General features: G+C 40.7%; 1 protein-coding gene and 1 long non-coding RNA gene across 3 annotated transcripts; one reads left to right on the top strand and one right to left on the bottom strand.

The window, feature by feature from the left end:
• On the top strand, positions 1 to 27,398 carry LOC126876728 (omega-amidase NIT2-A-like). Of its 2 annotated transcripts, none has more exons than XM_050639611.1 (3): positions 1 to 376; positions 777 to 945; positions 26,707 to 27,398. In XM_050639611.1, exons 1-3 carry the CDS (start codon positions 293 to 295, stop codon positions 26,736 to 26,738), a joined length of 285 nt encoding a protein of 94 aa, XP_050495568.1. In that variant the 5' UTR covers positions 1 to 292; the 3' UTR covers positions 26,739 to 27,398. The 2 variants fall into 2 exon arrangements, with proteins under 2 accessions (XP_050495568.1, XP_050495569.1); XM_050639612.1 differs by lacking the exon at positions 26,707 to 27,398 and adding an exon at positions 24,271 to 24,599.
• LOC126876744 (uncharacterized) lies at positions 2,126 to 9,078 on the bottom strand. The gene is made up of 2 exons (XR_007694476.1): positions 8,991 to 9,078; positions 2,126 to 3,069 (listed from the first exon to the last, which is right to left on the bottom strand). It is a non-coding gene; the product is annotated as an uncharacterized LOC126876744 (long non-coding RNA).

Raw genomic sequence — 27,398 nt, 5'->3', positions numbered from 1 at the left:
TCATTTTGAACCTGTAGAAACAATTTATTATATATACTATTAGCTAAGTAATTGCATATTTAATTAAGTCGAAATATAAAACTTAGTTATTTTAATAATTTAAAAAATAAAAAACTGACAAACATTTCAATTTAATTTATGGTTGGAACAAAAGACAGTTATTTTTCATTAATTGAAATATTGCAATGCAGAGTACTTTCCAAAATACGCCGAGAGTATTCCTGATGGTGAAACGAGCGTTGCTTCATCGAACGCAGCTAAAGAAAACAACATCTATGTAGTTGGTGGTACGATGCCTGAAATAGGGGGCGATAAATTGTACAATACCTGTACTATTTGGGGTCCCGATGGAACTTTGATAGCAAAACACCGAAAGGTAAGTAATATATTCCTTTATGGCTTTGAATTTGAAAATATTGGGGCGAAGAAAGTGACTCTATCTAGGAATAATTTAGGAATATACATATGTACATACGTATACTATAACCAATTCTATAATTTACGGTTTATAAAATACGTTATGATACGGGAAACGCCCATTTTTGTTGTAATGTGTTTGTGTTGTATAAATTTTTCACATACTTAAAATATTATTATACTTATTTTTTCTCCTTTTTAAACATTATTAAATGATAGGATTTTTTAATAAAAGAAAGTGATAAAAACGCTGTCAGTTATTAAATAAAAAATAATTAAAGTTTAGGAGTTGGTAACTTTGATATTAAATTACAAAAGTTGCAGCAATAGAATTAGCGACCACATTTTTATGTTATTAGGTACATCTATTCGACATCGACATTCCTAATAAGATTACTTTTCGAGAGAGTGATTCACTCAGTCCTGGTAACTCCCTAACGACGTTCGATGTGAAGGGCTGCAAAATAGGTATTGGCATTTGCTATGATATTAGATTCGAGGAAATGGCACGCATTTATCGGAACAAAGGTACAGTAACTTAATCGATCAATACTTAACTAGCAAAAAACTAACATAATAACATTTCACTTTAACGCATTTAACCAATATTAACATTTAACATTTAACCAATATTATACGCATATGCACATAATGTTACTGTTACATATAATGATATATACGTAGATATACACGTTAATTAAATCCTCTATATGGTATTTTTACTTTGCTATCTTGAATAGATAAATAATCTCGAATATAGACATACTGGTACACTTACGTTGATATACACCTTTGTACATTTGTTTTGCCATTTTGTTTCGCCTTTCAGGAACGATATGTTTGGAAATGATATGATATTGAAAACAAATAGGCCATTAAACGAGAATGGATGGATTCAAACGGAATTAAGTGATCTCAATTCCACAGCTTTGGCGGCTGAACGTGTTTTCCTTTCGAACGGTTTGCTCGCGTCAAATGGTGCAAATTTCAACAAGTATCCACGTGTTTACTATTAAATTCATTTATTTCTTTTTTATTTATTTATTTATTATCTTTTTGGCTCGGTTACCTTCGACGCATTTTGCGTATTTCTTGAGCAATTTTTAAGGTATTATTTCCTATATTATTGAAGAAAGTAATGATTTTTAGATTACCAATAAAAGGTGGATTTAAATTTTATACAAATTGGCATACATTGGCAATTGGCATAATTTAAGGAAATTGGCATACTGAGATGACAAATTACTGACATTCCTTTAGTATGTTATGGAAAATTTGTAAAGGTTTAAAAATTGTTGGAACACTTTGCATGGAATATATATTCTATATAGAATACGAATTCTTTCTCTTTCCTAATTATCGTTTACGTGATAAAATAAGGCGTTTCAATTTGAATTCATTAAATGTTGTCTTAAATATTCAATTTGAAAATTCTTTGGAGAAAATCGAAGAAGATTTAGAACTATTTTTTAATCGATAAACGCTTCAAGAATTGAGAACCACTGACCTAGGGGAACTTGATTAATCGAGGGATACGAATAGTTCCATGATATTGCAGAAGCCATTTACTGCGTTCCCCTAATATGATTACATCGATAAAAGAGAGGTCACTACTTCTTCGCCATATTTCATACGTAAAAATAAAAATCTTATATCAAAGCAAAAAAAGGAGTCACTTTTTTTTTTTTTTTTTTGGACCAGATCGCCATGTCATTAAATCGAGCACAATAATTAAATTAGAAAATTGAGACACCGATTAACACGAAACAGCCACCGTCAACCGAATCTTATGGACGTCTTACAGATTAGAGCGTTTCATTTACTTGAAGCAAAACGAGGATTAACTCGTAGCAACTGAGCAGTAGCTCAGTGCCGAACATTTATCTTCGTTCTCGCCAGTACGGGGAGTGCAAAAAGGCGATTTGCGAAGTCAAATTTGTGCATCAATTTGAGCGGCTTTTTCAACAAATCGAAATTCGAAATGTTGTTAAATACGACTTATTCGGAGACAATGAGGCGAAGATGATTATAAGATTCCATGAAAATATTATGTTAGATGAAAGCTGTTGGTGCCTATTAGTATGGTCCTTCTGTAGTATACACACGTATAATAGAATAATAATAATTTACTACGAGTAAAAGAAACATTTATACGTATCCATAGGGCTTTCGATTTATGAAAATTGAAAAGAAGATATATTCCATTTGGTCGTCGATTCTATTTAAATTCGTTAGTATTCGTTCCAGTTACGTCATTAATAAAACATTTTTATTGATAAGCTACCTAACAAAAAGACCTTTTTGTCACCCCAAATTGCTTCAAAAGAAAATCCCTTGTCAAACAAACCATGTTCCTTGTACGAAAATCTAAAAAGGATTTTCCAAAAAGATGTATTCAGTAAACCGTGGCTTGTGACTGGTGAGTTTGAAAAGAGTTGTTGAAAGTTAATATTCGACCAAGCTCTTGTGACATCAATCACATCTCAACCTACATCAGTGATAATACATCGACACCCGACCTTCGGACACTTTTGGACACATCACCACCTTATCATCATAGCATACACCAAGGCTGTGACGCACCTCCGTCCACATCAGAGATAGGATATGGACCCCCGACCTTCGGACACTTTTCTACATCATAACCTACACCTTTTTTTTTTTTTTTTTTCGTGGAGAAATCCTCACGGACACCCGCTAGCGGGTAGTGTCGGACTCTTACCGACTAAAACTCCACGGTGGCCTGTCCTGACGCCTGAGTCGAGATGCACCCGGGATCTCTCCCGAATTACTACCGGTTACCCCCGGGCGTCTATCTCTCCTTTCCTCGAAGGGAGGCGTCCTGCTCTTCTTGGACCGCTAGGGGGGGGGGGGGGGGGGGGGGGACCACGCCCCCTAGCGCCTCGCTCCTGCTGCGTCATCCTGGGGACCCCGTCCCCTGACGCCTCTTCCTGGTTCTTCGCGCTTCTACGGTGGCCGCGGCGGCGCCGGTGGCGGCGTCGCGCCCCTGTGGCGCGTTGTGTTTCTCGGGTGCTGCGATGTCCTGGACGGATCGCGGGCTCGTTCCCGGTTTCTTTCTGCCCGCTCCTTCGCCAGCATGACCTGCTCGCAGTAAGTGCGGATGGCGGCGAACTCCTGGCGCCCTCTGAGCATGGCCGCGACGACCGCTTCGGGGGCTAAGCTCTCGCCGATTTCGAGTCGTAGGACGCGTCGTGGTTCCGCCCACGCCGGACAGAACTCCAGCGTGTGTTGCGCCGTGTCCTCCTCTTCCTCGCAGTGGTGACAGATGGACGTCGCCTCTCGCCGAATCCTTAGCAGGTACTCGCCGAATACTCCGTGGCCGGTGAGCACCTGCGTCATCCTGAAGGTCAGTGGCGCTCCGCCTCGATCCCTCCAGGCCTCCCAGTTGGGAAGCACGGCGCGAACGGCCCGGTGCGGCCGCACGGCGTCCTCCTGGATCAGCTGCGAGCGCCATCGTTCCCATGTCTCCTTCCTCGCTTCCTCCCGGATGTTCGGGGCCGGCTGGCTGGCGGTGGATGGCGTCGGGCTCCTCTGGTGTTCGTATACGCGTTCGAGCGCCAGGGCTTGCAGCTCGAATGGAGGGGACGCCGCCAGCACGGTCGCCGACGCGTACGACGTCGTCCTGTAGCCTCTCGCTATGCGGATGGCGGTCGTCCTCTGCAGCCTCCGCAGCAGTGTCAGGCTGCGGCGACTGGCCGTCAAGCTTCTGGCCCAGACGGGTGCCCCGTAGAGGACTCGGGACCGAACTACTCCCTCGTAGAGTCGGCGGACTCTCGATCCTGCTCCGCCGATGTTCGGTTGGAGGCCGCACAAGGCGTTGGCTGCGGCCGTCGCCTTCGGGACGAAGGTCCGCCTCTTCTCCGCCGATGTTCACCGACAGTCCGGGAGGAGATGTTCCTCTTCGTCGCTGGTCGAAGAACCACAGTGCCTCGCATTTGGCCGGCGACACCGTCAGGCCGAGCCTCCGAATTGCGCCCACCGCGCATGCCACGGCGTCCTCCGTGCGATTCGCCGCGTCGTGCCACCACCGTCCCCCGGCCAGGACCAGGGTATCGTCGGCGTAGCACACCATGCCTGCTCCCGGGGGCATCGGACATCGGAGGACGGAGTCGTAGGCCGTGATCCAGAGTATCGGTCCCAACACCGACCCCTGCGGAACGCCGCGCTCGATCCGTCTTCTTTCCTCCCCGTACATCCCGGCGTAGACGATGTATCTGTCGGTCAGGTACGCTCGGATGATCCCTACTAGGTACGCCGGGACCTTGAAGTGTCGCAGGGCTTCCACGATCCTGGCTCAGGGGATCGAGTTGAAGGCGTTGGTGACGTCGAGCGATACCGCCACCGCCACCCCTTCTCGGGAGACTTTGTCCTCGGCCATGGTCTTCAGCCTCTTCACCGCGTCCACGGTCGAGCGGCCGCGGCGGAATCCGTATTGGCTGTCGTGCCATCCGGGCGTCCTCTCGGTCATGTGGGCCTCCAGCCGGGCGGCGATGATCCTTTCGAGCATCTTGCCCACCTCGTCCAGCAGGCATATCGGCCTGTACGCGGACGGCGAGTCCGGCGGGCGGCCCTCTTTCCGCAGCAGGACCAACCTGGTCGTCCGCCATGTCCGGGGGTAGGCGTCCTCCTCCAGGCATCTGGTGAACAGGTGTCGCAGGCGGGGAGCCATGGTGACGATCGACTCCACCCACGCCCTGCCAGGTATTCCGTCGGGGCCCGGCGCCACGTCGCGGGATGCCGTCATCCTGGCTGCTTCGAAGAGTTCTTCGTCGGTCACTTGCAGTTCTTCGCTCCATCCCGTTGCGGTCGTCGTCGTTGACGGAGGGGGAGGGTGGCGCCGGTTGGCTCGCGTCCGTGTCTTCCGGCGGGAACAACGTCCCGATGACGTTGTCCAACAACGCCGGATCCATGTCCGAGGTCAGCGGGGGCGCCGAAGGTCGTAGCTTCTTCGTGACTATTTTGTAGGGCCGTCCCCACGGGTCGGATTCGACCTCCTCGATCAGTTCCGTCCAGCACCGAGCTTTCGCGGTCTTGATGTCCCGCTGAAGCGTGCGTCTCGTCTCTCTGTACTCCTCGCAGCAGCTGGAGATCTCTTCCTCGTCGCGCGTCAGTCTGCGACGACGGGCCCTTAGGAATCTGCTGCGGGCCCGAACGCAGTTCTCTCGCATCTCCGCGATCTCCGGAGTCCACCAGTACGTTCCCTGGTCGCGTCCACCCCCCGGGACGGAGCGTGGCATCGAGGCGTCGCACGCCGCGGTCATGTATCTTCGGAGCTCCTCCGCCTCCTCGTCGATGCTTCCCTGCTCGGTCGTCCGTCGGGCGTCCCAGCTCCAGGCGGACACGATCGTGGCCGCCCGTAGCATCTCCTTGTCCCTCTCCTTGAGACGCCATCGCGGTGGCGGGCGGCGACGGTTTTCTCCCGGTCGTCGTCGTCTCCCGGCGTCGTCTTCGGCCCCCAGGGTCACCTCCATCAGTATGTAGAGGTGATCGGACAGCGTTTCCACCCCCTCGGCCACTCTCCAGTCGTGAATTCGCCTGAGCAGCTCCGGGGTAGCCCACGTGATGTCCACTACCGAGGATCCTCTCCACGCCACGCAGGTGCTCGCCGAGCCCCTGTTCGCCAGCAGGAGCCCCAGACCCGCTGCCCAATCGGTGAGCATCCTTCCTCGGGAGTTGGTCCTGGGATTTCCCCATTGCGTCGAGTGGGCGTTGAAGTCCCCGAGGACGAGTACCTGGCGGGGGAGGCATCTTCCGATGCACTCGCCGACTCGATCCAGGAAGTCCCCGTACGCGGCCAGGTCGATGTTCGGGGAGACGTATACCGCCACCACCGCTGCTCCCCGCCACTCGAGACGAAGCCGCTGCCACGGTCCAGCAGGACGCCCGAGGCTGACGTCCACGTTATCCCCGCGGATCCGTCCAGGTCCCCGATCCAGTTGGGCGAGTCGGGAATGCGATGCGGTTCGGCCACCGCCGCCAGGGTGACCTCGTTCTCCCGGATGGTCTGGAGGAGCAGATCTTGCGCTCTTCTCGACCTACCGAAGTTGCATTGCAGCAGGCGCTTGAATTATGCGGTCACCTCCATGGCCTCCTCCCGGCCATCCGCCGCTGCTGGTTCGGCGGCGCTTCCTGGCGTCCCTTCCGCGGCTGCTGCTGCTGCTGGTTGGCGGATCGGTCTCTTCCTCTTGACTTTGGGGGGGGGGGGTGCATGCCTCTCCGCCCATCCTGTGATTCGCGGGCGCTCCGAGCGACTCGCACAGGGGGCACTTGGGAGCGGACGCGGGACAGTCTCTGGCGCGGTGTCCGCTCCCGCCGCACCTGTAGCACAGGTGTCCTCGGTCTTCGCCGGATACGCAGGTGGCGCGTACGTGCCCCAGTTCCAGGCACCTGAAGCACTGCAACGGCCGCTTCGGGATGGCCCTTATCCTCGCGGTTGACCAGCCCAGGGCTATCTTCTCCGCCTGGGCCAGCTTGCGGGCTCCTGCTGCCGGACACTTGATCCATGCCGACCCGAGGCCGCCTCTGGTGGCGCCGATCTCGCCCACCTGCACCTCCGCGCTGCCGCATCCTGCCGCTGAGGCCAATGCTCTTCGCAACTCCTCCTTCTTGACCGAGATGTCTATACCGGTCACGCGTAGCTCCACCATCCTGGTCGGTGTGGCGATTCTCACCGCCGTCGGGTCCAGCGTCTCGGGCAGACGCGTCGCCAGTAGCGTCGCCTTTCCCCTGTCCTTGTTTCCGGGGACTTGGATTATGATGGCACCCGTCATCGCCTTCTTCATCTCTAAGCGCTCCATGCCGAGCTCCGATAGCGGGATCCTCGTTCTGGCTGCTTCCAGGACGTCGGCGTACGACATTCTCGCTCCCTCGTTCAACGTCAGGGTCACCGCGGATGTTCGCGGTGCGCGAGGGGGCGTGACCGCCTTGGGTGTCCGCGGTGGTCCTTTCTGCGTTGCGGGGGCGCTCGCTTTCGGTGCGCCTGTAGTCCTGCCGGGCTGGGGCTGCTGCCGTTGTGCTCGCGTCGGTGGTAGCGCGGTCGATCCTTTCCTCGCCGCCTCTCCTCCGACGGCGGCGGCTGCTGTCTTCGTCCCGTTCGTCTTCTTCCCCCTTCTCCTTCTTTTCTTCTTCGTCTCTGCCAGTTCCCATCCCCCGTCCTCCTGCTCCCTTGGGGGACTCCGCAGGGAGGATTCGCTTTTGCGAGTCTATGGGGGCTGGCAAACCCACGGTCCCGCAGCCAGGGAGGACCGTCGGGACAAGCGTCCCGCTTACGTGAGTCCTCTATGTACACCGCAAGGAAGGTTGCTGTGGTGTAAGACAAAGATCTTCCCCACGGAGCCTTGGGTAGTAGCGCACCCACGATCCTGATGCCAAGGGTGAGACCGTCGGGAGAGCCGCCGAGGTACGTTTCCTCAACTCCCGCTTACGTGAGTCTCATCTGGGTCTGACTGCACGGTGTGCAAGTAAACCGTGCAGCAGAGACGTGGCGGTACATCCACACGCGCGGTCCCACCGTTGACATATGAACGGTACCACGGGCGGTCGAGTGTTAGCTCTGAGGGAGTAGCGAACCCTCGGCTCGACCAATTATGGGTATGGACTCGTGGTGGCAGTGGTTGTGGCCAAGTGCTGGCAAGAGGGCTGGTTTAAGGGGGACAAAGTCCTCCGAGTGGCCTTCGGCGTGTGAGCAGCGTCCCACCTGCTCCGGATACCGTCCCGGCAGACGGAAGGGCTTGGAAAGGGCCCCGTTCGACCTGAGACGAGAGTGCCTCCTGCGGGCGATTATTTGAGGTAACCGGTACTGTGTACCGAGTGCGCTGGTTGGGCGTATCCCAACTCCGATGGCTTCTAGGGTTGCCCGGGTGCTGTATACGATACTAAATCTCAGGAAAGTACCCGACACCAAGAACCAGACTACATGCTCCCTTGGGGGCGACGTTGTTTGGGCAGCGCGGGGATCGACGGAGCGGTCCTTGCTCGGTCGTCCTTCGGGGGTGTGTTGCAATCGCGTGCCCCCGAATCGTTCCTCCACGATCCTGAGAATGGAAGGTCCTAGTTCTCGGACTACTCTTTCCAGGGCGTCTAGACGCGTCCTGTCGTTTCCCCCTTCCCGCGGAGGACGGACGTATTCGGGCGTCGCGTCGGTGCATCGCGGGCACTCGTGGACGCGTGCAGCCAGTCTCCTCAGTTCCTGGCGGAGGGCTGCGTTCTCCTCTTCCAGCACGGACAGCCTCGTGTCGGTGTCTCGCGCTGGCCTCGTCCTCCTCGAGGATTCCGTGTTCCAGGCGGCGGTGATGTAGCTCGCCGCGTTCTTCAGGGATCTGATGTAGGTCCCCTTGAGGTTTGACGACGTCGTCGCGACGTGCATTATCTCGGACACGTGCATCGTCAGGCTCGCGCTGATGTCCGCCGGGGAGCTCGTCCTCATCTGCGCCTCCAACTCTTCGGACACCTCCGGGGTTGTTGCTGCTATTCTCCTCCTCTTACCCCTGGACGCCATCGAAGCCTGCGACGAGCGCGAGGCGATCGAGGCGACCGACTATCATAACCTACACCTAGCCCCTCAACATCCTAAAACCAAAACGTATATAAACCGAGACTTCACCCAGCTTGGACAGTTCTTGTTCCTCTTCTAGTTGCTGTGCTCATACAACCCCTATTCTCCGATTCGGTGTTATTTTGTGTTTATAATAAAGTTTTATAAAGGAAAATAAGTAGTTGGGTTACGACGCAGCCTTCTTACTACCACCCAAGTACCAACTTTACGTGACATTTTGGCGATCCGTGCCAGGATCCATCAACTTCAAGAAAGCGAAATTACGCATTTCGGCATACGTGCATCATTGAAGATTGAGGGATCAGCGGACCTCTGCAGATCAGCTCACTTTGCGTGAAAACGACTTCTACGGAAAGCGGACTACGGTCATCACCAAAATTGAAACTGGTCACGAAAAGAAGAATATTCAGGTAAAGAACTGGATTCTTTTAAATATTATCGTACTCGTCGCAATAGCTTCGCTAGTACAGACTCCAACAACAGTACAATAACCACTATGAGCAAAAAATCAGAAGACACATCTTCTGTTAGCCCTATGGCTACTGGTGTGGATCCAAGTATTCGGGCCATACTAGACGCTATGCAGAAGCAGAACGAAATCAAGTTAAGAAAACTGTTAAAGGAGACTATTAAAGCAGCGACTAGTCGGAGTTATCAGGGTAGTTTAGTTTCTAATAATTTGAACAAAAGCTTGGAGAAAACAGACGTTACTGTAGGAAATGAAGAAATGGTTTTGAAAGAATTTTCAAAAGAATTGCAGTCTAATGTAGAAAATTCTTATGAAAAGAAAGTATCAATTGACACCGCTTCACAGGATTATATTTTCATTAAAACAGACTTAATGTTTGATGTCAATAGCTCAACAGAATACCAGAAAGAGTCTGTGAAACGAAGGAAAGAAGATATTGCAGTATTGTATAATGATTTGTCACCATCTTCGTCACAAGATACTCAAAATTTACAAGAACGGTTCGACAAAAAAAGTAAAAGTTTAGGAGAAGCAGAAAAAGATCATAACAAGAAGGATAATATTTCAATGAGAAATATTTTGGACGGCGATACAAATAAAGAAAACCAAATTGAAACGAAGGAATTAGAAGCAGTTAGTAAATCAACTGCTGAAAATGATACAAAATCAATAGACAACGTTGAACAAAATATATCATTAGAATCCATACAAAAAGCAAGAGATAATGCTTACAATAATGAACATTTGCTTATAGAAGAAGACCAAATGATGACAGCGAAAAATGCGTGTGACACTACAGAATAAAAAACTTCAGCAGATCTTATGTCGAGAAATTTAGATGCTAATACACAAGAGAAGTCTTTAGAGAATAAAGATGACAAGAATCCATCTCCATCTATGTTAGATAGTAGTAAACGGAGCAGTCGTTATAATGTTGCTGCAAAGCCTGCTACTTCGCCAAAATTTGAAGAAATTGTTTATAATCAAACCAGACAATCAAACACAAATAAAATTTTGCGAAGCGCTTTAAAGACGAAATTAATCGAAGACAAGTCTGAAATAATTAATAAACAAAAGGCATCGGAAAATGTAGAAAATAAATTTGCCAAAGAAGAAAAAAGAGGTGTTAAACAAAAATCAATTTCAGATAGTGAAAACGAAACAACTGATAAGTTCGTCAACGAAGGGAAGTTCTTTTAACGAACACAGCTAGTGATAGCGATAGGTATAAATCTGTAGAAAATGATAATGCAGTAACGGGTGTAATAGCAACTGATGAAGCGAAACATAGAGGCAGACCTAGGAGATCGGATAAAGTCGAAGTTAAAGAAGATGAAAATACAAGTGTAAATTCCGACCAATTGCGGGGAGACGTAACCGCGAGGAGAGACGTCAACGGGGGTCGTACGATTATATCAATCGACACCACGAATTGATCGATCCCCTGATTTCCGTTGAGATAATAGGGGTGATTGAGTTTGTATAACACTGTGATTCACTGAATTATAAATTATATATTTCCAACACTTTACAGATTACACTGACGTAGAGAAATAAATAGTTAACAACTTGTCGCACGAAGATGTGATAGATATGTACGCTAGAGCAGGGCTCTTATAATGGAGATTAATGTATTAATGTACTTAGCACTATAATATATTTAGGAGAGAAGATGTATGTTCGACAACACCGAGAACCGACAAAAGATTTTCGTAAAGTATGCGACTCTCGCGCTATGTGTAGACTGCCGCGTTAGGCGTTAGTTTTTAGACTGACTGTCGCTCTTTTTCTAATACAGAAGAAAAGTTCGGTGTGGGTATGCCCCTGTGCCTAAAGAACGCGGATTCGTTGTCCCCACTTTCGTTAGGAAAAGTGAGGGTAACGAACCGCGGTGTCGATTGGTCATGACCTGCACTACTGCTCGAAGGGATGAGTAGGAAGTCTCCTACCATCGTGGTGGATAGATGACTGTGTGCGTGAGGAAAACATAGCTTGTTTTATTAGAGGGCTATTCGGATTTTCCTAATGGGTGCATACCCGTTTTCTCCGTGTTTTAAGTACGTCTAATAAACCCAAGGACCTCTCTAAAAACCGACTGTGTTTCGAGAATATTTTTAAGCTTTAGAAATTCTTCAAGACAAACGGATTGAAGACACATGGCGAAACACTACAGGGAAGTGAAAGTTATGGTGGGTCCTTAGGTTTATTGAGGGTCGAAGTGACGTTACGCAGGCTGGTTGTTGTCCGGTGGTGCGAGCTGGCGCGGGCTGGCGTGCAGATGTTTTAGGCGGCGTAACAACAAGGAAGATCCTAGAAAATGAGAAAGGTGGATTAGAAGAACGAAGAAAACTCGAAGAAGATACAGAAGAAGAAACTACAGAGACAGAAGTCAATTCAAAAGGTATATTAAATAATAAGTGCGATTTACTTGATACCGAAAGAGCTATTGAAATTAATGATACGGTTCAAGATATTAAATTTACTGAAGGTAGAAGCCGCACTCAAAATGATATGGAAGATGTAGTAGAAGATTCACAAGAATTATCTAATAAAAGTAAGTTATCAGAAATAAGGATTGCACTTAACAAAATTGAATATACAAAAACTATTTTACGGAATAAAAAGAATTCATTAGAAAGAGAAAGAGGAGTAAGGGAAAAGAAGAAAATGTACAGACAGAAATTATTTAAAAAAATATATCAGATGATAAATGTGATTTGCTTTAGAAAAAAAAAAAAAAGAAATATTATCCACAAACTACATTAGGAATTTATCTATTTTAGTGAGGAGAAAGAGAAAGGATAGAGGAGTTGATCAATAGACTGTGGATTTTGAAGCGTTTATGAAAAACTTACAATTTTAATAAAATATTCAATGTAAAGTCTTTGTTATAATATTCAGATAGATAGATGAAAAAAAAACTGAATTTGCATAATTACTCATGGCTTATTGATCAATCATGCGACTCGTTCAGAGGTAACTCGAGTTGTAAAGGCGACAATTTATTAAAAATGGTATATCTGACGTACGATGCATTTGTTCGTGTAAAACTATTTAAATAAGTATAAAAATCACGCGAAAAAAAAATCTACTGAAAATAATGTTGAACTAGTTAATAATAATAAATCATATAGTGAAACACAAACCTTAAATCAAGATTTTAAGTTCAAGAAAAAAAAAAAAGAAAAAAAAAGAAGAAAGAAGTTGATAAAATGACAGCAACATGTAGCAGCAGGCGAGAGAAAATAGGCCAAATTTCTAAAAGAAGAAACGATGCTCAAGAACTCGGAATTTCTCGAGTGGATATGCTAAACAACGAATTTAATGAACAGTTGAAAGAACGTGAAACAGCAATAGAAGGCTTACATCAAATGTTAAAGCATCAATCGGAAATTCATAAAGTTACCTTAAATGAAGCAAGTTTGAAAATAGGAGAACTGCAGAGTGCAGTGTATCAATGTGCACTAAAAATGCAAGTAACGTGACGATTACTTTTAGAACACCACAAGCACCACGAAAACACAATCAAGACCAAACAAGATCAAGTTCAAAAGTGAAGTTACGTGAGCTTATTACTGCTAACGACCAAAAATTGAATTACGATCCCGAGCATCAACTCGCTGATCTTCAAGTAGAATGTTCCGACAAAGACAGGACGACACAAGAGTTCGAGAAACACATAGAGGACATGAAGGAGGAAGTGCAAAAATTAGAATTGCAACTCGACGAGTTACAAAAAAAAGAAAAACACACACGCACGTAAAAAGAGTTCAATCTTTTGGAATACAAATTGAAGAACTAACAATAAAATTAGAAGAAATAACACAGAAGAAATAAGTCACAAATATGAAATTGCCTGATGGCTGATGTTGATCGTTGACGTTTATAGCGAAAGAATTCCGTCAACGGCGCCATCTGGATCCTTGTTGAAAAATTAAACAAGCCGCAATAGCACCATTACGCTCATCACCCAGAGTAGCGTTTGTCGCTGAGTCGAGGAGCTGGAGGATTTCTTATACTCAAGGACATAAATTTTACCACTTCCGGTAACGTTCTTCAGGTGATCCAGACATTCGAAATCACAACATTCTTTTCCAAGGCGAAATTTTCTGCATGGCTGTAGTAAAAAGAAATCGATCAATTGTACAGATCAATCGTCGAATTGCATGTTTGTGAATGGTTTGTGGGTGATTAGGTGGAGAGAATTGAAGAGTTTGGAGGTGACTGGAAGAGTGTTTTGGGCAAGGTAGATTGCAGAATGGTTGCGGTAGCATTGTGTTAATTATGGGTTTGTACATGTAATCTTTGTATGTATCACTACATACAACCTAACGTATATTTTTAATAATACATCAGAGTTTTAGTTATTTCATAGCTATGAATTTTATACTCTATAATCTTGACGTTTTATTTCACAGAAGCGTTTGAATATCCATAAAAATTAAATGAACCAATGTATTCATTATCTTATAGAGAAGATATATTATTTTTAATTATGTTCCAATTATTTATCATGATCCTGATTTCCTTATTCTGAAAATTTGAAAGGAAGTTTTGTAGTTTGATACTTTCAGCGACAAAGGGTCAATATTGCTTTAGTATATTTCGTCACATATACATGTATATCTATATATCCACCGAAAATGCGCTCTTGTAGACAAACGCTCGATTCGCGTCATAGCTTTTAAAGCTCGTCGCATCTCAATCCGTTGGAAAAAGTTTTTCCTGTAGCATATTTTATTTTTACGAACCAACAAGGTCTTTGTTTATTTCCTTCTTTTTTTTGCTCCAATTCCCCCATTGTTTTTTCAAGGATAGTATTTCAGAGCCATTAGTCAAGTTCATTGTAACAATAAACGTACGTTTCGGAAACATTTTGTGCTGTGAAACAGAATACACTAAAGTTTGAAGGTCACATCGATTTTCGAAAGTTTATAAATGGAGGTGTATGACAGTATCACCAGCTGTTGCTGTCCCCAAGCGCCAAAATACGTTCTGACTACTATTTTATGTATCTCACAGAAGTATGTCTTCATTCATCATCTCCCATGCCATCCACCAACGTGTTCTTAACATGTTATCTCCTAGTAAAATATTGATGTTGAGTCAGATATCCAACTGAATAATCTTTTCGGTGTCTACTATAAGACATTTAAAACCAAGGCTCGTACACACGTGTGCTTATACGTCAGATGTAATACTTAACACGAAACCTGCTTATATTAATATTAAATTTATGCATAGTAGGATGTTCGACCTTTGTAAAAATGAAATTATAATACATTTCATACAGTTTCACCGTGGAAAAGTGAATCTTTCTAGCATGTCCACGCAAATGCAGGGGAGGGGAGGACTGTGCATGCACCAAACAACTTTACGTTCGTAATTTTTCACACAAATGTACAACTGTAGGGAAAAAATTATCTCTGATTTTTCGGATGTTAGGAATCGACAATATCGCATAACGGAATGCCGTGTTCTACGTATTCTATTTTTGTTACGACGAAGTTGTGGTACAAACGAAGTCCACATAAGAATAGTACAACAAAATCGGTTGAGGTTAGGTTATCGTGCAGATATCGCGGCTTTTGCATTGGAAATCACGCAACTGCCAGTCTCGTCGTTCCTTGTAAACGAAAGAAAGGTATTGTAATCGGTCGGAATTAACATAAAACTCGTCGCATGCGACCATATGGCCTGAATGTTGAATAAACGAGAGTAGAGCGCGAGCTATGTGATTCTAACCGTTTAGGCGGAAACTAATGATTGTAACCAGAGCCGAGATATATGCCAATATTACTTTGCTCGACAAAGCGTATAAGATGAGGAGAGAATCGCGATAAGGTAGAACAAGAGACAGATATTCTCTACGTAAAGCAAGTCTGTCAACTAGATTGAAATCCTACAGCTATAACTACAGTGAATCCATATTCTGGCGAATTGTCTTTTCACAAATGAAGCTTCTGAAGAACGGAATTGATACAATAACTACTGTTCATTCATAACTACTGTTGTAAGAATCTATATATTTGTCTATCTATATCTATATATATATCGATCTATATATATTTGTCAGAATGTCATTTTATCAAAAAACCCATCCTCTGTAATCATAGTTTAACGAAGCATAATTAATAGAAGAGGTAGAGCGTTAAGTGGAGATGATTTAATCACAGTTAAGTAGATAAATCTCTATATTAGTCTCTTTAATTAAAATGTCCTACGTTTTATTTGCGTCATTTTTTTCCTTCATCCAATTTAAAATGTTTAAATAACAATAGCCTATACAATATAATTTTATGTAAAAAAATTGATTATACCATGTTTATTACAGATATTTAACATTTTTGTGTACATACAAAATTTAAATTATACCTCGCTTGAGAACAAAAATTCTATTTATTTTCCTAACATGTACTAATAATTATTGATCAAACTAGAAAAAGCTGGAGGAGATTACTTAGGAAGATTACTTAGCATCTTATATTCCTGGCAAGGCTCGAACGTTTTATCTTCCTTTAGATTTTCCTAAGTTTCCATTTCTCTGACTTGCTATTTTAGTTAGCTTAGTATACGTGCTATACATAGGTATGTATAGTGTCATGATCGCGACAGTCGTGAGTTACCCACGCTTTATCCTCCGTAAACTATTTATAAGAGAAGAACAAATTACATGTTAGAACTTTCATTCAATTTACCAATACAAATAATTTTAAACAAGAAAAAAGACCTAATGCAGTGGTTTCAACTTAAACATATCCAACAGTTATTTACGAATAAATAGTATAAATCTTTTAGCAACATGAAATTCGCGATATTTATTCAAATATTTATATTTACAGTGCGCCATCGGCAAAGAAAACGTGTTTATCGATTTTATGCTTTTGCCACGCAAACAGGGAAATTGCAACTCAAAATTGAATTCGCACTGCAAAGCGTCGACGTTACGACATCAATTACATACTTCAAAAACACCGAAGGTATCACACGGAATCAGAGAGATTCTATGAGAAGTTAAACGCATAGTCACCCTATTGGGAATAGGATTGCTTTGATTCGAGCTCAAACATAGGGAAAGCTGAAAGAATCTTTTGCGGATCTTCCTTCTTCTCTACGTTGGATTTTATACAAAACGACTTTAACCTTTTCAAGGAAATACGGAAATAAGGATTTTAGATAGAGAGAGATTTATCTGGAAGGAAATGGATAGAAAACGTAGAACCAGTTCTTGTTGGTTGAAAGATTTTTTCTCTTCGCAGAGATTCAAGCTTTAAAGAACGATCAAATATGTGCGCAGCTGACTTACGCGTGAAATTATTATTAAAAAAAATTGTTGCATTTAAAAGGATAAATATTAATTTAAATTTAAAAAAATTGTTAGTTCAATTATCATGTTTAATTTAAATTTAAAATAATTGTTAGTTCAATTATCATAAGTTTAAAGATATGTAGATATTGTATTTACATATCGAAAATCAGACAGCAATATTAATTAACACACCTAGTCAAACGCACACGTACTTTAAAACCGTGCTTTAAAATCGATATTCGCTGAAACAATACATCGCTCTGCGCTTCCAATTTGTTTTCGCACGAAGAATCAGTCCACTCATTGTTACCGTCACCATCTCTACCGTAATCTATATTACTCGAATAAATTCTATATCTTGATTGGAAAATCACATATTTTAACGAACTTCCTTATTTTTTGTTTTTTATGACTTTAATTGGCAATTTCCATAATGTTCTATAACTTGACAATAGACTGATAATATTTCAGGATATATATACAAACATCATGTTTTTGAGGATTCTGTAGTAAAATAATTATAGGAAAAACAAACTATTTAAGAAAAAATTACCACCTTCGAGTAATAAATTATAGAAGGTTACCAATGTAATTTAAAACTTAAAACTTAAAAATAATCTATTACACGTAACAAAGAAAAAGATTTCTTCGCAAACGGTAACTCGAAAATTACAGCCATTGCTGTAGAAACATAGTTTTACAGGGAGAAGAATTTCGCTAGAAACTCTCGACGATGTCACATCAAGCGAAAATTCAATAAAGCGATTACTAACCATACTACCAGCGGCAATCGTGTTACGGCAATTCGTAAATAAGTTAGTCTTCTATTTGCAGAAACGTCTCTGGCAATATCGTCACACTCTTGATTACGTCGGCGCTATCAAATGGTCTTTGGAAGAAAGTTTTCCATTATCTACTTTTGCCCATGGCGTCGTTCCAACAAATGAATTCGAGTTCTGAATCGCTTTGTCTCGTATTACGATTTTATAACGGTGTTTCTTTAAACTTTAAACGATCGTAATAAATGTATTTACGGACGATGACTGATATCTGGTCTGTCTTAAAGTTTCAACTAATTAGTGCCCCGTTACTTTGGACGTTATGAAATGTTGTATAACCAAAGACTTATCTTCTCTTTTGGTAGTTGCATAAGAGAAGACTGAGCCGTTGAAACGCTCGAATAGATTAGCTGATTCGCTTAACGTATTTTTACTTCCGACGAGCTAAACACAAGAGCAGAAAGCACATAAGGAATAATACAGAAACGTCAAACGTATACAGAAATATATTTCGTAAAAGCATTAGTACGTAACATGTCTTTATAATTCTATTTATGTATAGTAAAATGGCTTGTATCCATTTTCATGAATTATAACTGACATTTCAAAGCATTCATGTAGATATGTAACTCTCGTTAATTAATAATTTAACAATGCGTCATGAAACGTATCATTTTCGTTTCTTCCTTTGTTTCGTTATACACAGGAACGAATTTGTAAATAAAGATGTATAATCAACGATAACATATGACAGCGAGTATAATAACTGTCAGCAAAGGAAGAGGTCGGTAAAATGATTGTGGTTGATTTCAGTGTATCGGTAAATAAGCTTTGACAGACGTTGCCGGGGGACTCGGTGTCGGTGAAACCGCGTCGATGAAATGATTGTCAGTAATTTAAAGATAACCCAATTTATTGATCTGTCTCCCCTTCATGGCGTTGTACGTCTCTCTATAAAACATATTCTACCTCGGAGGGCTGAAAAATTTAACTTGGTCTCACTGGACTGGACTGTAAGTAAGAAAATTGAAATGCAAAATCCACGTGTGAGCGCAACGGTTTAGATGGAAAGTTCGATAGGACAATTATGTATATTAGCCTGAAAGAAAGCTCGTGGCTTCGCACGCAACACGTAATTTCCCTCGCTGAAATAATCCTATTACAACGATACGATTTAAAATTTTCCTTAACAGACCTCGCAATGTAATTCTTCATCTACAATTTTTTATTCGGCCTGAAACAAGAGACTTTCGAAGCCTTATAGAGTCTCGCGAATCTAAAAGTCAGGTTTCAGGTATTTTCGCGTCTTATTCTATAATACTGAAGACATTAAAGGTGTTAACGATTATTGTCTCACTATGTACGTACATCAAACGAGTACTTACGTAAGAGACGAATGGAAATGGAAACAGCCGAGAATAATTGAAGATAATTTGAATACGTTCCAGGCTATAATACAATTTCTCGTGAACCGTAATTGATTCGCAGAAGGGAATTGCTGCTTCTCACGACTAGCAAAGTGTTTCGCAAAAAAAAAAAAAAAAAAAGAAAAATGGTATCGGAAGGATAGAAAAAAAGCGGTGGCCTACATCAAGCAATCTTCATGCCGATAATGCATTTATTATTCAGTTCGTTCATTTTCTATCGCGTAACAGACACTGGGATAACTGACAGAACGAGCGTATAAATCTTGCATCTCTCGACCTGACTTCTCCCGATGGAAAAATATTTACTGGTCTGGAATCGTGCATCGCTAATTAGTAAAAAGGTAATAAGCAAGAAAGCAATTATACTACCGGATTGGTATTTCTATTTTATTGGAGATTAATTAACCTGAGTAAACCAACAAAAACTTATCGAAAATCAATCGAAATTAAATCACCTTTTCAAACAGGCTATAAATAGCCAACTAATATTTGCAGTAATAAACTTCACTTTCGAATAAAGTATACGCTCTATAAATTGTAAATTGATAATTTCGTTATTATATCATTTTTCTTAGTCTAAACTGAATTCAGTGAAAAGAGCTTTCAATTGAATTACACACTTCATTAGTTTATGAATTATATTCGTTACCATACGTACAAAAGAAGGGTGACTAGTTTAAAAATTCAAAGGGTAGAACCTCCAAGCTCACGATTGGAAACAGATTCAGTTCAATGGTTTAATTTGCCATTTAATTGAATTCTCTGGCAATTTCAGCGAACTGTGGGCTTTAGAAGTGTCCAGCATTTAAAGGCAAGACCTCCTCCATCTTTCTCTTTCTTTCAGTTCCAACCTCAAGTAATTGACCTGTTAATTCGACGCTATATTTACATGCTCGCAAGGGATTCAGACGACTTCATTGCGTTAAATTCGCAATTTAGCAAACACGAATGTCTCAATCAATTTGTAGTTCGAAACAAATAAAAGATAATCAATTTTTCAAAATAACAATCGATATGTTCAATGCATTTGTCGATGCATTTGATCGTTACGTTCATTTAGCATTTTTATAATAAAAGCGTAGAACACATGCACATACACATAATATTCCATGAAATGATTTATACAGAGTCTATTATGAGTCTCGTTTTATCATATTATAAAAGAATGAATTTTTCCCAATAAATGTAACTTCATACAAAATCTCGTTTAAAAAATTCAGTTTTTATTCTCATCAAATTAATTTAATATCGGAATATGTCATTTTAGTCGTTATAAAAATTTTATGTCAAAAAGCGTTCACAGATACATATATAAATAAATGTCCAATCCTATGCATTTATTTAAGCTGAAATCTGAACTTAAATATTTATTAACAATATTCTGACGAATATGTAATGGAAGATAAAAGCAGTTTTATTTTTTTTATAGGATGGCTCATGTTTTTTATTCATTTTATGTTTTTCGTTGTCAGCGCGTAACTACCTATCAGCCTCATGAATGCCAGGTTTTACTACTCAGAAGCGAAGAAGCGAAGAAGCAAATATACGTTACCTTGCATGGAAAAACGTTAGATACATATAAAAGTCATAACGTAGCTATTTACACATGGGGAATATTTATTTTTGTATGAAATATTTTTGCTTCTGAATTCTCATTATAAATGTACGTCCATTTCCTACGTTAATGTACGTCTCTGCTTTGAAAACCTTCATTTAAATATAACGATTAACAAAATATTATTAGAGAAATATTAAAACGAGACGCTAAAAGAACATTTTAATAAAGTACAAATGATTATTTGTTCTTTGTTAAATTGCACTGCTGTAACTCTAATTTTATTAAATTCAAAATGAATCATTTATAAACTGAACCGGAATATAAAATTTTATTCCGCAAAAATCATAAAGTTGAAAGTTAGGAACGAATAACAAATGAATAACCTAGTTTCATTAAAAGGTACGTGGTTAAGGTACGCCAATCCGCGTAATAACTTTGACACTCCAATTATTATAAAATATGTATCCTTAAGGGATTTTTTTGCACGAATGCAAAATACTTTTCATACGTGCAACTGAACAAGTGGGACGTGATTTTCAATATTTCTTTTTGTAGAATTTATAACAAAGTAACTTTTTCACAAATGTTTTCGCTGACATTTTTACTACGTAAATGTCTTCTTTTGTAATTAATAATTTCAACATTTCTCTGAACTTTCTTCGTTGCGATAAAAAAAATATACAAAGCTTATGACGTGCTTGTTTAAAAATATTTATACGGAACAAGACTTTGAATTTGTCAGACCAATCGTCCTAACGAACGAATAAATTAAACGACTCGTAACAAAAAATTATTCCTGTCCATGTTTCTCTTTGTAAAAGTAATTCAAGGCAAGTTAGATGAATCGCTGTGTACCCTATTCGCGTAGCATGTGCTTTAACGACCAGCGTGCAAGCGTTAACGGTGTGCTTTAGTTTCTCTCTGGTTGTGTTAAGTGTTTAAGTAATGAGCATATACTCACTACGGGTGGTTTGCATGAGATCACCTGGCACCACTTCGGCTTCGAATGATAGCAGATGCAGAGACTGCAAACCGCAGGTCCCGGCACAAGCATAAGACCATGTCGAATGGTTTCTCCTTGAAAGTCAGTACAGTTGTCGTCTATAGCATCTGAAGACGATTCTCAGCTTGAATATCTTTGCCATTCGACGGTCGTACGCGCAGTTACGTTAACCGTTTCAACGCCACTCAGCGTGATCATGCTGTACGCTAGTGTGGTGAACTGTGTCGCGATGTTTGGTTACGATTGTCAATTCACAACGCGCTCGGTTCCGAACGTAGCTTGCCGCTAGTCTATCAGAGTTTCCTCTCGTAATTACTTTTCTTTCAAATAATCGTAAACCAAATAAAGAAAAAACTAATGTATAAATTACCTCTTGAATTGGAAAACCAATTACAGAACGTCACACAAACAAAAGGTAAAGCACGAATATTTGGCAACCTTTTGACTCTTTAGTGTAACGTTTCTGATATAACTGATGAAGTGAAGCGTGAACGCGTTGAACGGTATGTTTCGACAAAAAAAAAGAGCAGTGCAATCGAGTTGATCGGCACTTCTCGTAAATAAATAAACGAAGCGCTATTGCGCTTCATGGTACAATCCGATACGGATTTTTAAAACATCCCTGATACTGAAACGGTTAATAGCGTTACGAAAACGATCGTGCCAGGAAATTTTTGTTCGAATCCGCAACGGATCCGCATTGCGGCTGCCACGATGCTTCTACGTAGCATTGATGCTTCATCGATGAAGCACGATTGAAATTGGATATTCGATTTCTTACTGGGGAGAGAGTTTTCATATCGTGTTTACTGTTTCACTTCGCAAGTGTGCTTTACAGTATACGTTAGAACTTGAAATCGAGCTATTTGAGTTAAAGTCGCTTGTAGCTTGAAATGACGTTTAAAGGATATAAGAATAATAGAAAGCTAAAATTCAAAAGTGTATATATACATTACTAATATATAATGCCTATAATATATAATATAATAAATAATAATGCCTATATATTGACTAATTTATCAATTAATTAAATCCGTGTATATCAAGTTTTCTATAATTTAGTACTTTCGTGTAACTACAGAAATTTGATGCAATATAAAACTTGATTAAAACAGCGATTCATTAGGAAACGAGAATAATGATGCAAATATTTTTTGTAGCCATTATATAGGATTTCGATCGCATAATTAATCAGTATCAACTTACCAGTCTTTAACGGAAGAACATAAAGAAGGGCAGGCGGTACACAGACCGCAATCATGATCATTTTCATGTAGACGGTCAGACTGCCGTACATCTTCGTTAGTCGTTAAAAATCGCGATGAGAAGCGTAAAAGAAGTGCACTAGCCAGAAGTATCTGCGACAGAAATCAGAATACACTCGTTTTCGCATGGTTGGATCAATTTCGCGTGGGACTAACCTGATTGAACCTAACGCGGGATAATTGCTCAACTCACGACCTTAACCAGCCCGCTTGATTCTCTGTAAATGCTTGAAATTGACGCTTGGATTCTTTCCAAATTAACTAGCTTTGCCCTTCTCCCCTCCCGTTATCTATTTTCTTAGATCGACTTAAACTGCCGCAACATATTATCTTTCTTCTTTTCTTTTCTTTTCTTTTGATCTTTTAAAGCCCTAAATCGCTGGCTATTATATTTTGTACACTCAATTACTCTGTAAGTCATAAGTACATATGTTTTACAACGTTATTTGCCATATTTCAGTTAAACCCCAGAAAAGCCAGAAATATATTTGCAGCGTGTTTTAACGCGTCCCTGGCAAAGATCTCAAAAACGAGTTGCGACACAATTTAAAGCGACAAATAGCACCGCGTGTCTCGTTGTGGTAACACACGGTTCGCCAGCTTTTTAAAAGCGCTCTCCGTTTGCTTTTTCCTCTCTTCCCTGTCTCTTCGTTTTTTTCTTCACGAGCAAAACCATTTTCGCGAGGACGAGAGTACGGAAATGACGTACTGGCAATTTTGTTTTGTGATAATACAAGCAGCTCGGTTTCAGTGAATTAAACTTGGCCCCAAGCTTCTACTTATCCCTACCTTCCTTTCCTTTATTTTCCCTTCTATATCGGTTTTGCGGTTTTCCACATTTCCATCACAATAAACCATGTTTTTTCTCGATTTTACATGTTAGCCAATGACTCACGGCAAAAGCGTCGACTGTAAAAATATTTGTAGTTGCAATGGCAACAAGTATGTTTTCTCAAATAGAAAATATTGGGAGCGTACACGCTGGCAAAACAATTCATGAATAGCTCGTCCTCTGCTTGTTATTTGTTTCGATACTGTTAGCAAACAAATTCATGAAACATACTGGTATAGCGTAAAATGAACATAAAAGTTTTGCGTACACTTGAGAGCTGAACTTTGGCTGTTATACGTATATTATATATATACGCACACAGTTATGTATATGTATATATATAGAAAATTCCTTAGAACTTTGAGCTTAATAACATATTAAAATCATTAACATTAAGGAGGTGAACTTTACTTACCAATTACCAAAGTTTCTTCCGCCAAATAATACATAAAAATTGAAAAAGATAATGTAACTAGTTTTAACTTTTTTTTGTGTTATAATTTGAATCACTCGATTTATCCGACTGAGGATGGTCGATCGCAATCTCAATTTATACATATTCTCATCGCATGAAATAGATCACATGAGGGATTTTCAAAAGTCGATGGAATATTAATGGCGATTAATTATTTACAGGTGTATTCTGTGCGGCTAAAGCAGTCACCTAATGAATTATTGAGTACCAGGAATGTTAGCGGTAAACAGGATTGCGGCTATGAATGATTCTCTAATGTGTATATTAGAGATGAATTTGATAATTTATCCTCATAATATGCAATCCGCTTTTAAGTGGAAATCATAATTAACAATTTCTGTTTGATCAAATATGAAGAGCAGATAAATCGATACGCTTAAATCAATATTAGAATTTCTTAACATTTTTATCAAATATTTTAGCACTGTAGAAGCGTCGTAGTAGAGAAATATTAGGTTGTTCCAAGAGTTTCTTTCGTTTTATAAGAAAGTAATAATTTACATTATCTACGTTACGTTACATTCTACGCGTTAATGTAATGTGATTTTTATTTCTAATCGAAGTTATTCAAAATTTGTAGTATCTCAATAAAAAATTAACAGCCTGCAAAAACTTCACAGAAGCATTAGTATCTTCGAAACTATTTAATTCAAATGGCTAATATTCTTTAACAATATGCACTCGACGACGTTTATCGAGAGAAGTATGTGGCGTAATAGTTAAACTTTCAATTCATATACATATATCGTTTATGAAAAAGTAGTCATTCTGCTTTTGTGATCTGTGACACACTATAAATTCTCATAAGCTAACTAACGCGTAATCTTCTGTAACGTATTAATATAATATAGGTATGTATATCTCGACTTTGAGCAACCAATTGGTGCTAAATAAGCTTTAGTACATACTTCTTACACGTAACAAAAGACCAGTTAACATCTCTGCTCTTAAAAGAAAAACGAAAGAAGCTCTGAAAAGCTGCAGAGTTCAGGTCGAATAACACCAGCTCAGATAAATGACCCTCTAACTTACCTTTGTCCTCATCGACGTCAGTGATTTTAAAGCTAGTTATAAAGTGCACTTCTCAGCCAGCGTCCACGGCAGTCAATATTATTTAACGGGTCTTAACGCGATGTAAAAAAGGAAAAAGGAGGAAAGAAGGAACAGGGAAGCAAAGAGAAGAAACGAATTTTTCATTTTCTCGAAACTGGATCAAGTTTCAGGCTGCTCGCCAAAGAGTCTGTAGCTAACGAGACAAGATTAGACAAACCACGCTTTAAAATTTCCACAGAACTATAATAATCCTCGAAATCAATACGATTCGTCGATCCATTGCCTGATTAAAAAATGAGATAGGATGAAGCTCACTAGTCGGCCTTTGAACTTTCAATAGTGCTTATGGCTCGTATACTCTAGTTTGAATGCTACAATGTAAGCCAAGTCAGCTGTAACTAGCGTTCGCGTGATTGTCGCTATCTATTATTCACGCGTTACACGTTCACCAGACAAACGCGTCTACCGGTTGACATTGTTTTCTGTCCTGAGTTTCAAAGCAATTATGTTGCTTCGTGTAATCAAATCTCGCCAAACTAACGATAAGTTCTTGTTTGATCTTACACAGTTACTAAAACTATACAAGTTAAACCAATCTAGCCTAAACAAGTAATATCGTTATATATTCTTTTTTAAATCTATATATTGTTTAATAAATCGTGGTTAGGATATAGTAGCTGACAAAAATATTCGGACAAATATATTTGTAGAAACATTTTAGGAGTGTATTATGCATAGTGTTGACTATTATGGTCGTGTTGGTATTATTCGAAACTAATCTGAAAATCTGTATGGAATTTGTAAGATATTTAGTACGAGTACTGTGCATTACTGATATGTACACAACCGAGACGAGATAACGAAGGTACTGCTCTCCATCGTTCATCGCTACGCGTTGCTAATAGCAACGTATAATACATATATATCTCGCAAAGACCATAAAAGTACCCAATGGAACCACGTTTAATATTTGATAATAATGTTCCATTACAGTTTCGTCATTTTCAATTAATTAAACACGACCCTCTCTTTAAAAATTAGAAGATAAAATACGTAATACAAATCTACTCGAAATCTTTTAAACCTTACGGACGACTACTTATGGTCTTTAAAAGCAGCAGGGATTAGCAGAATATTAACTGCGGATTTTTCTTGGACCGCAGCATGCAATATGGAATATGGTTATTAAAATGTACACTGAAAATTTCATATCCATAAGATACTCGTGCTTGTAGAACCTTGAAAATGAATTCTTAACCCAAATAGTCGACCGCGATACTCGAGAAATTTTGTGAAGCTGACGTCAATACCAATATGTACCGTCGTTATAAGCCGTGCTATTATTTCGTGATAAGCCGTATTGATTGCACTTCCATTTCACGGAATTAATTTTTCCACACAAAAAGTGATAACGATAATCGAAAAAAGAAAAATATACTACCACTTTTCGTATCAGCATACACAAGCGCACTCGATTTTACACGAGTATACAATTTGCAAATTCGACGGAACGATCGGATTTAATTATTTTTTCGATATTTCAGGCATCAAGTTCTATTTACACATCGAACGTTGAAATACGGCGAAATACAAAATGTACAAACCACTCTGGACATTAATTAACTTTAAACGTTATTGATTAATTAAAGAAACCAACCATTGTGTTGATTTTTACATTTTGAAAAATTGTTATCCACTTTTGCTTTGTTTAAAAATTGAAAAAAAATACGTTTATTGTAAGTCACGAGTATCTCTTTTATTTATTTAAACTTTAGATCAAATATTACAATTTATAAATATATCATTTATTTAGATATACTTGTAATATCTGTTTTATAAGTTTGTACAACCATTTATCTATTTATCTATTTTATTTGCACATAATCTTTAAAGACTGATTTTGTAAAGAATAAAAAATTGTGATTCTATTTAAAAACGATCGTGTCAGACTCAAGTGATAAGCGATATATATTTCAGCGATATATATATTCAGATTTCACCATCACATAAACGGTGCTATTGGAAACGTTTCACAATGGACGTCTTACAAGCGCCTGCGATGTCCGTCATATGTAAAGCTATACCACTGAATCACGGCCGCCATTTAGTGATTAAGGTCGATCACTTAGAGCTGTTAATCCGACACAATGGCGAGCAATACATCGAAGACATTATTGGAAACACAGTTACAGTTTAATTTCATTGAGCTTATTTGCAAATAAATGTGTACAATATA

This window comes from Bombus huntii, unplaced genomic scaffold, assembly GCF_024542735.1.
Source record: "Bombus huntii isolate Logan2020A unplaced genomic scaffold, iyBomHunt1.1 ctg00000091.1, whole genome shotgun sequence".
NCBI classification, from domain to species: Eukaryota; Metazoa; Arthropoda; class Insecta; order Hymenoptera; family Apidae; genus Bombus; species Bombus huntii.
The sequence above is the reverse complement of the archived record's forward strand: the minus strand, read 5'-3'. Positions and strand labels throughout refer to the sequence as shown.

Excerpts from the sequence above, each read along its gene's own strand:
- LOC126876728 (XM_050639611.1), top strand. The coding sequence starts at position 293 with ATGCCTGAAATAGGGGGCGATAAATTGTACAATACCTGTACTATTTGG. Across the intron at positions 377-776 it reads TGATAGCAAAACACCGAAAG|GTACATCTATTCGACATCGA; the intron begins GTAAGTAATATA and ends TTATGTTATTAG. Across the intron at positions 946-26,706 it reads ACGCATTTATCGGAACAAAG|GCATCAAGTTCTATTTACAC; the intron begins GTACAGTAACTT and ends TCGATATTTCAG.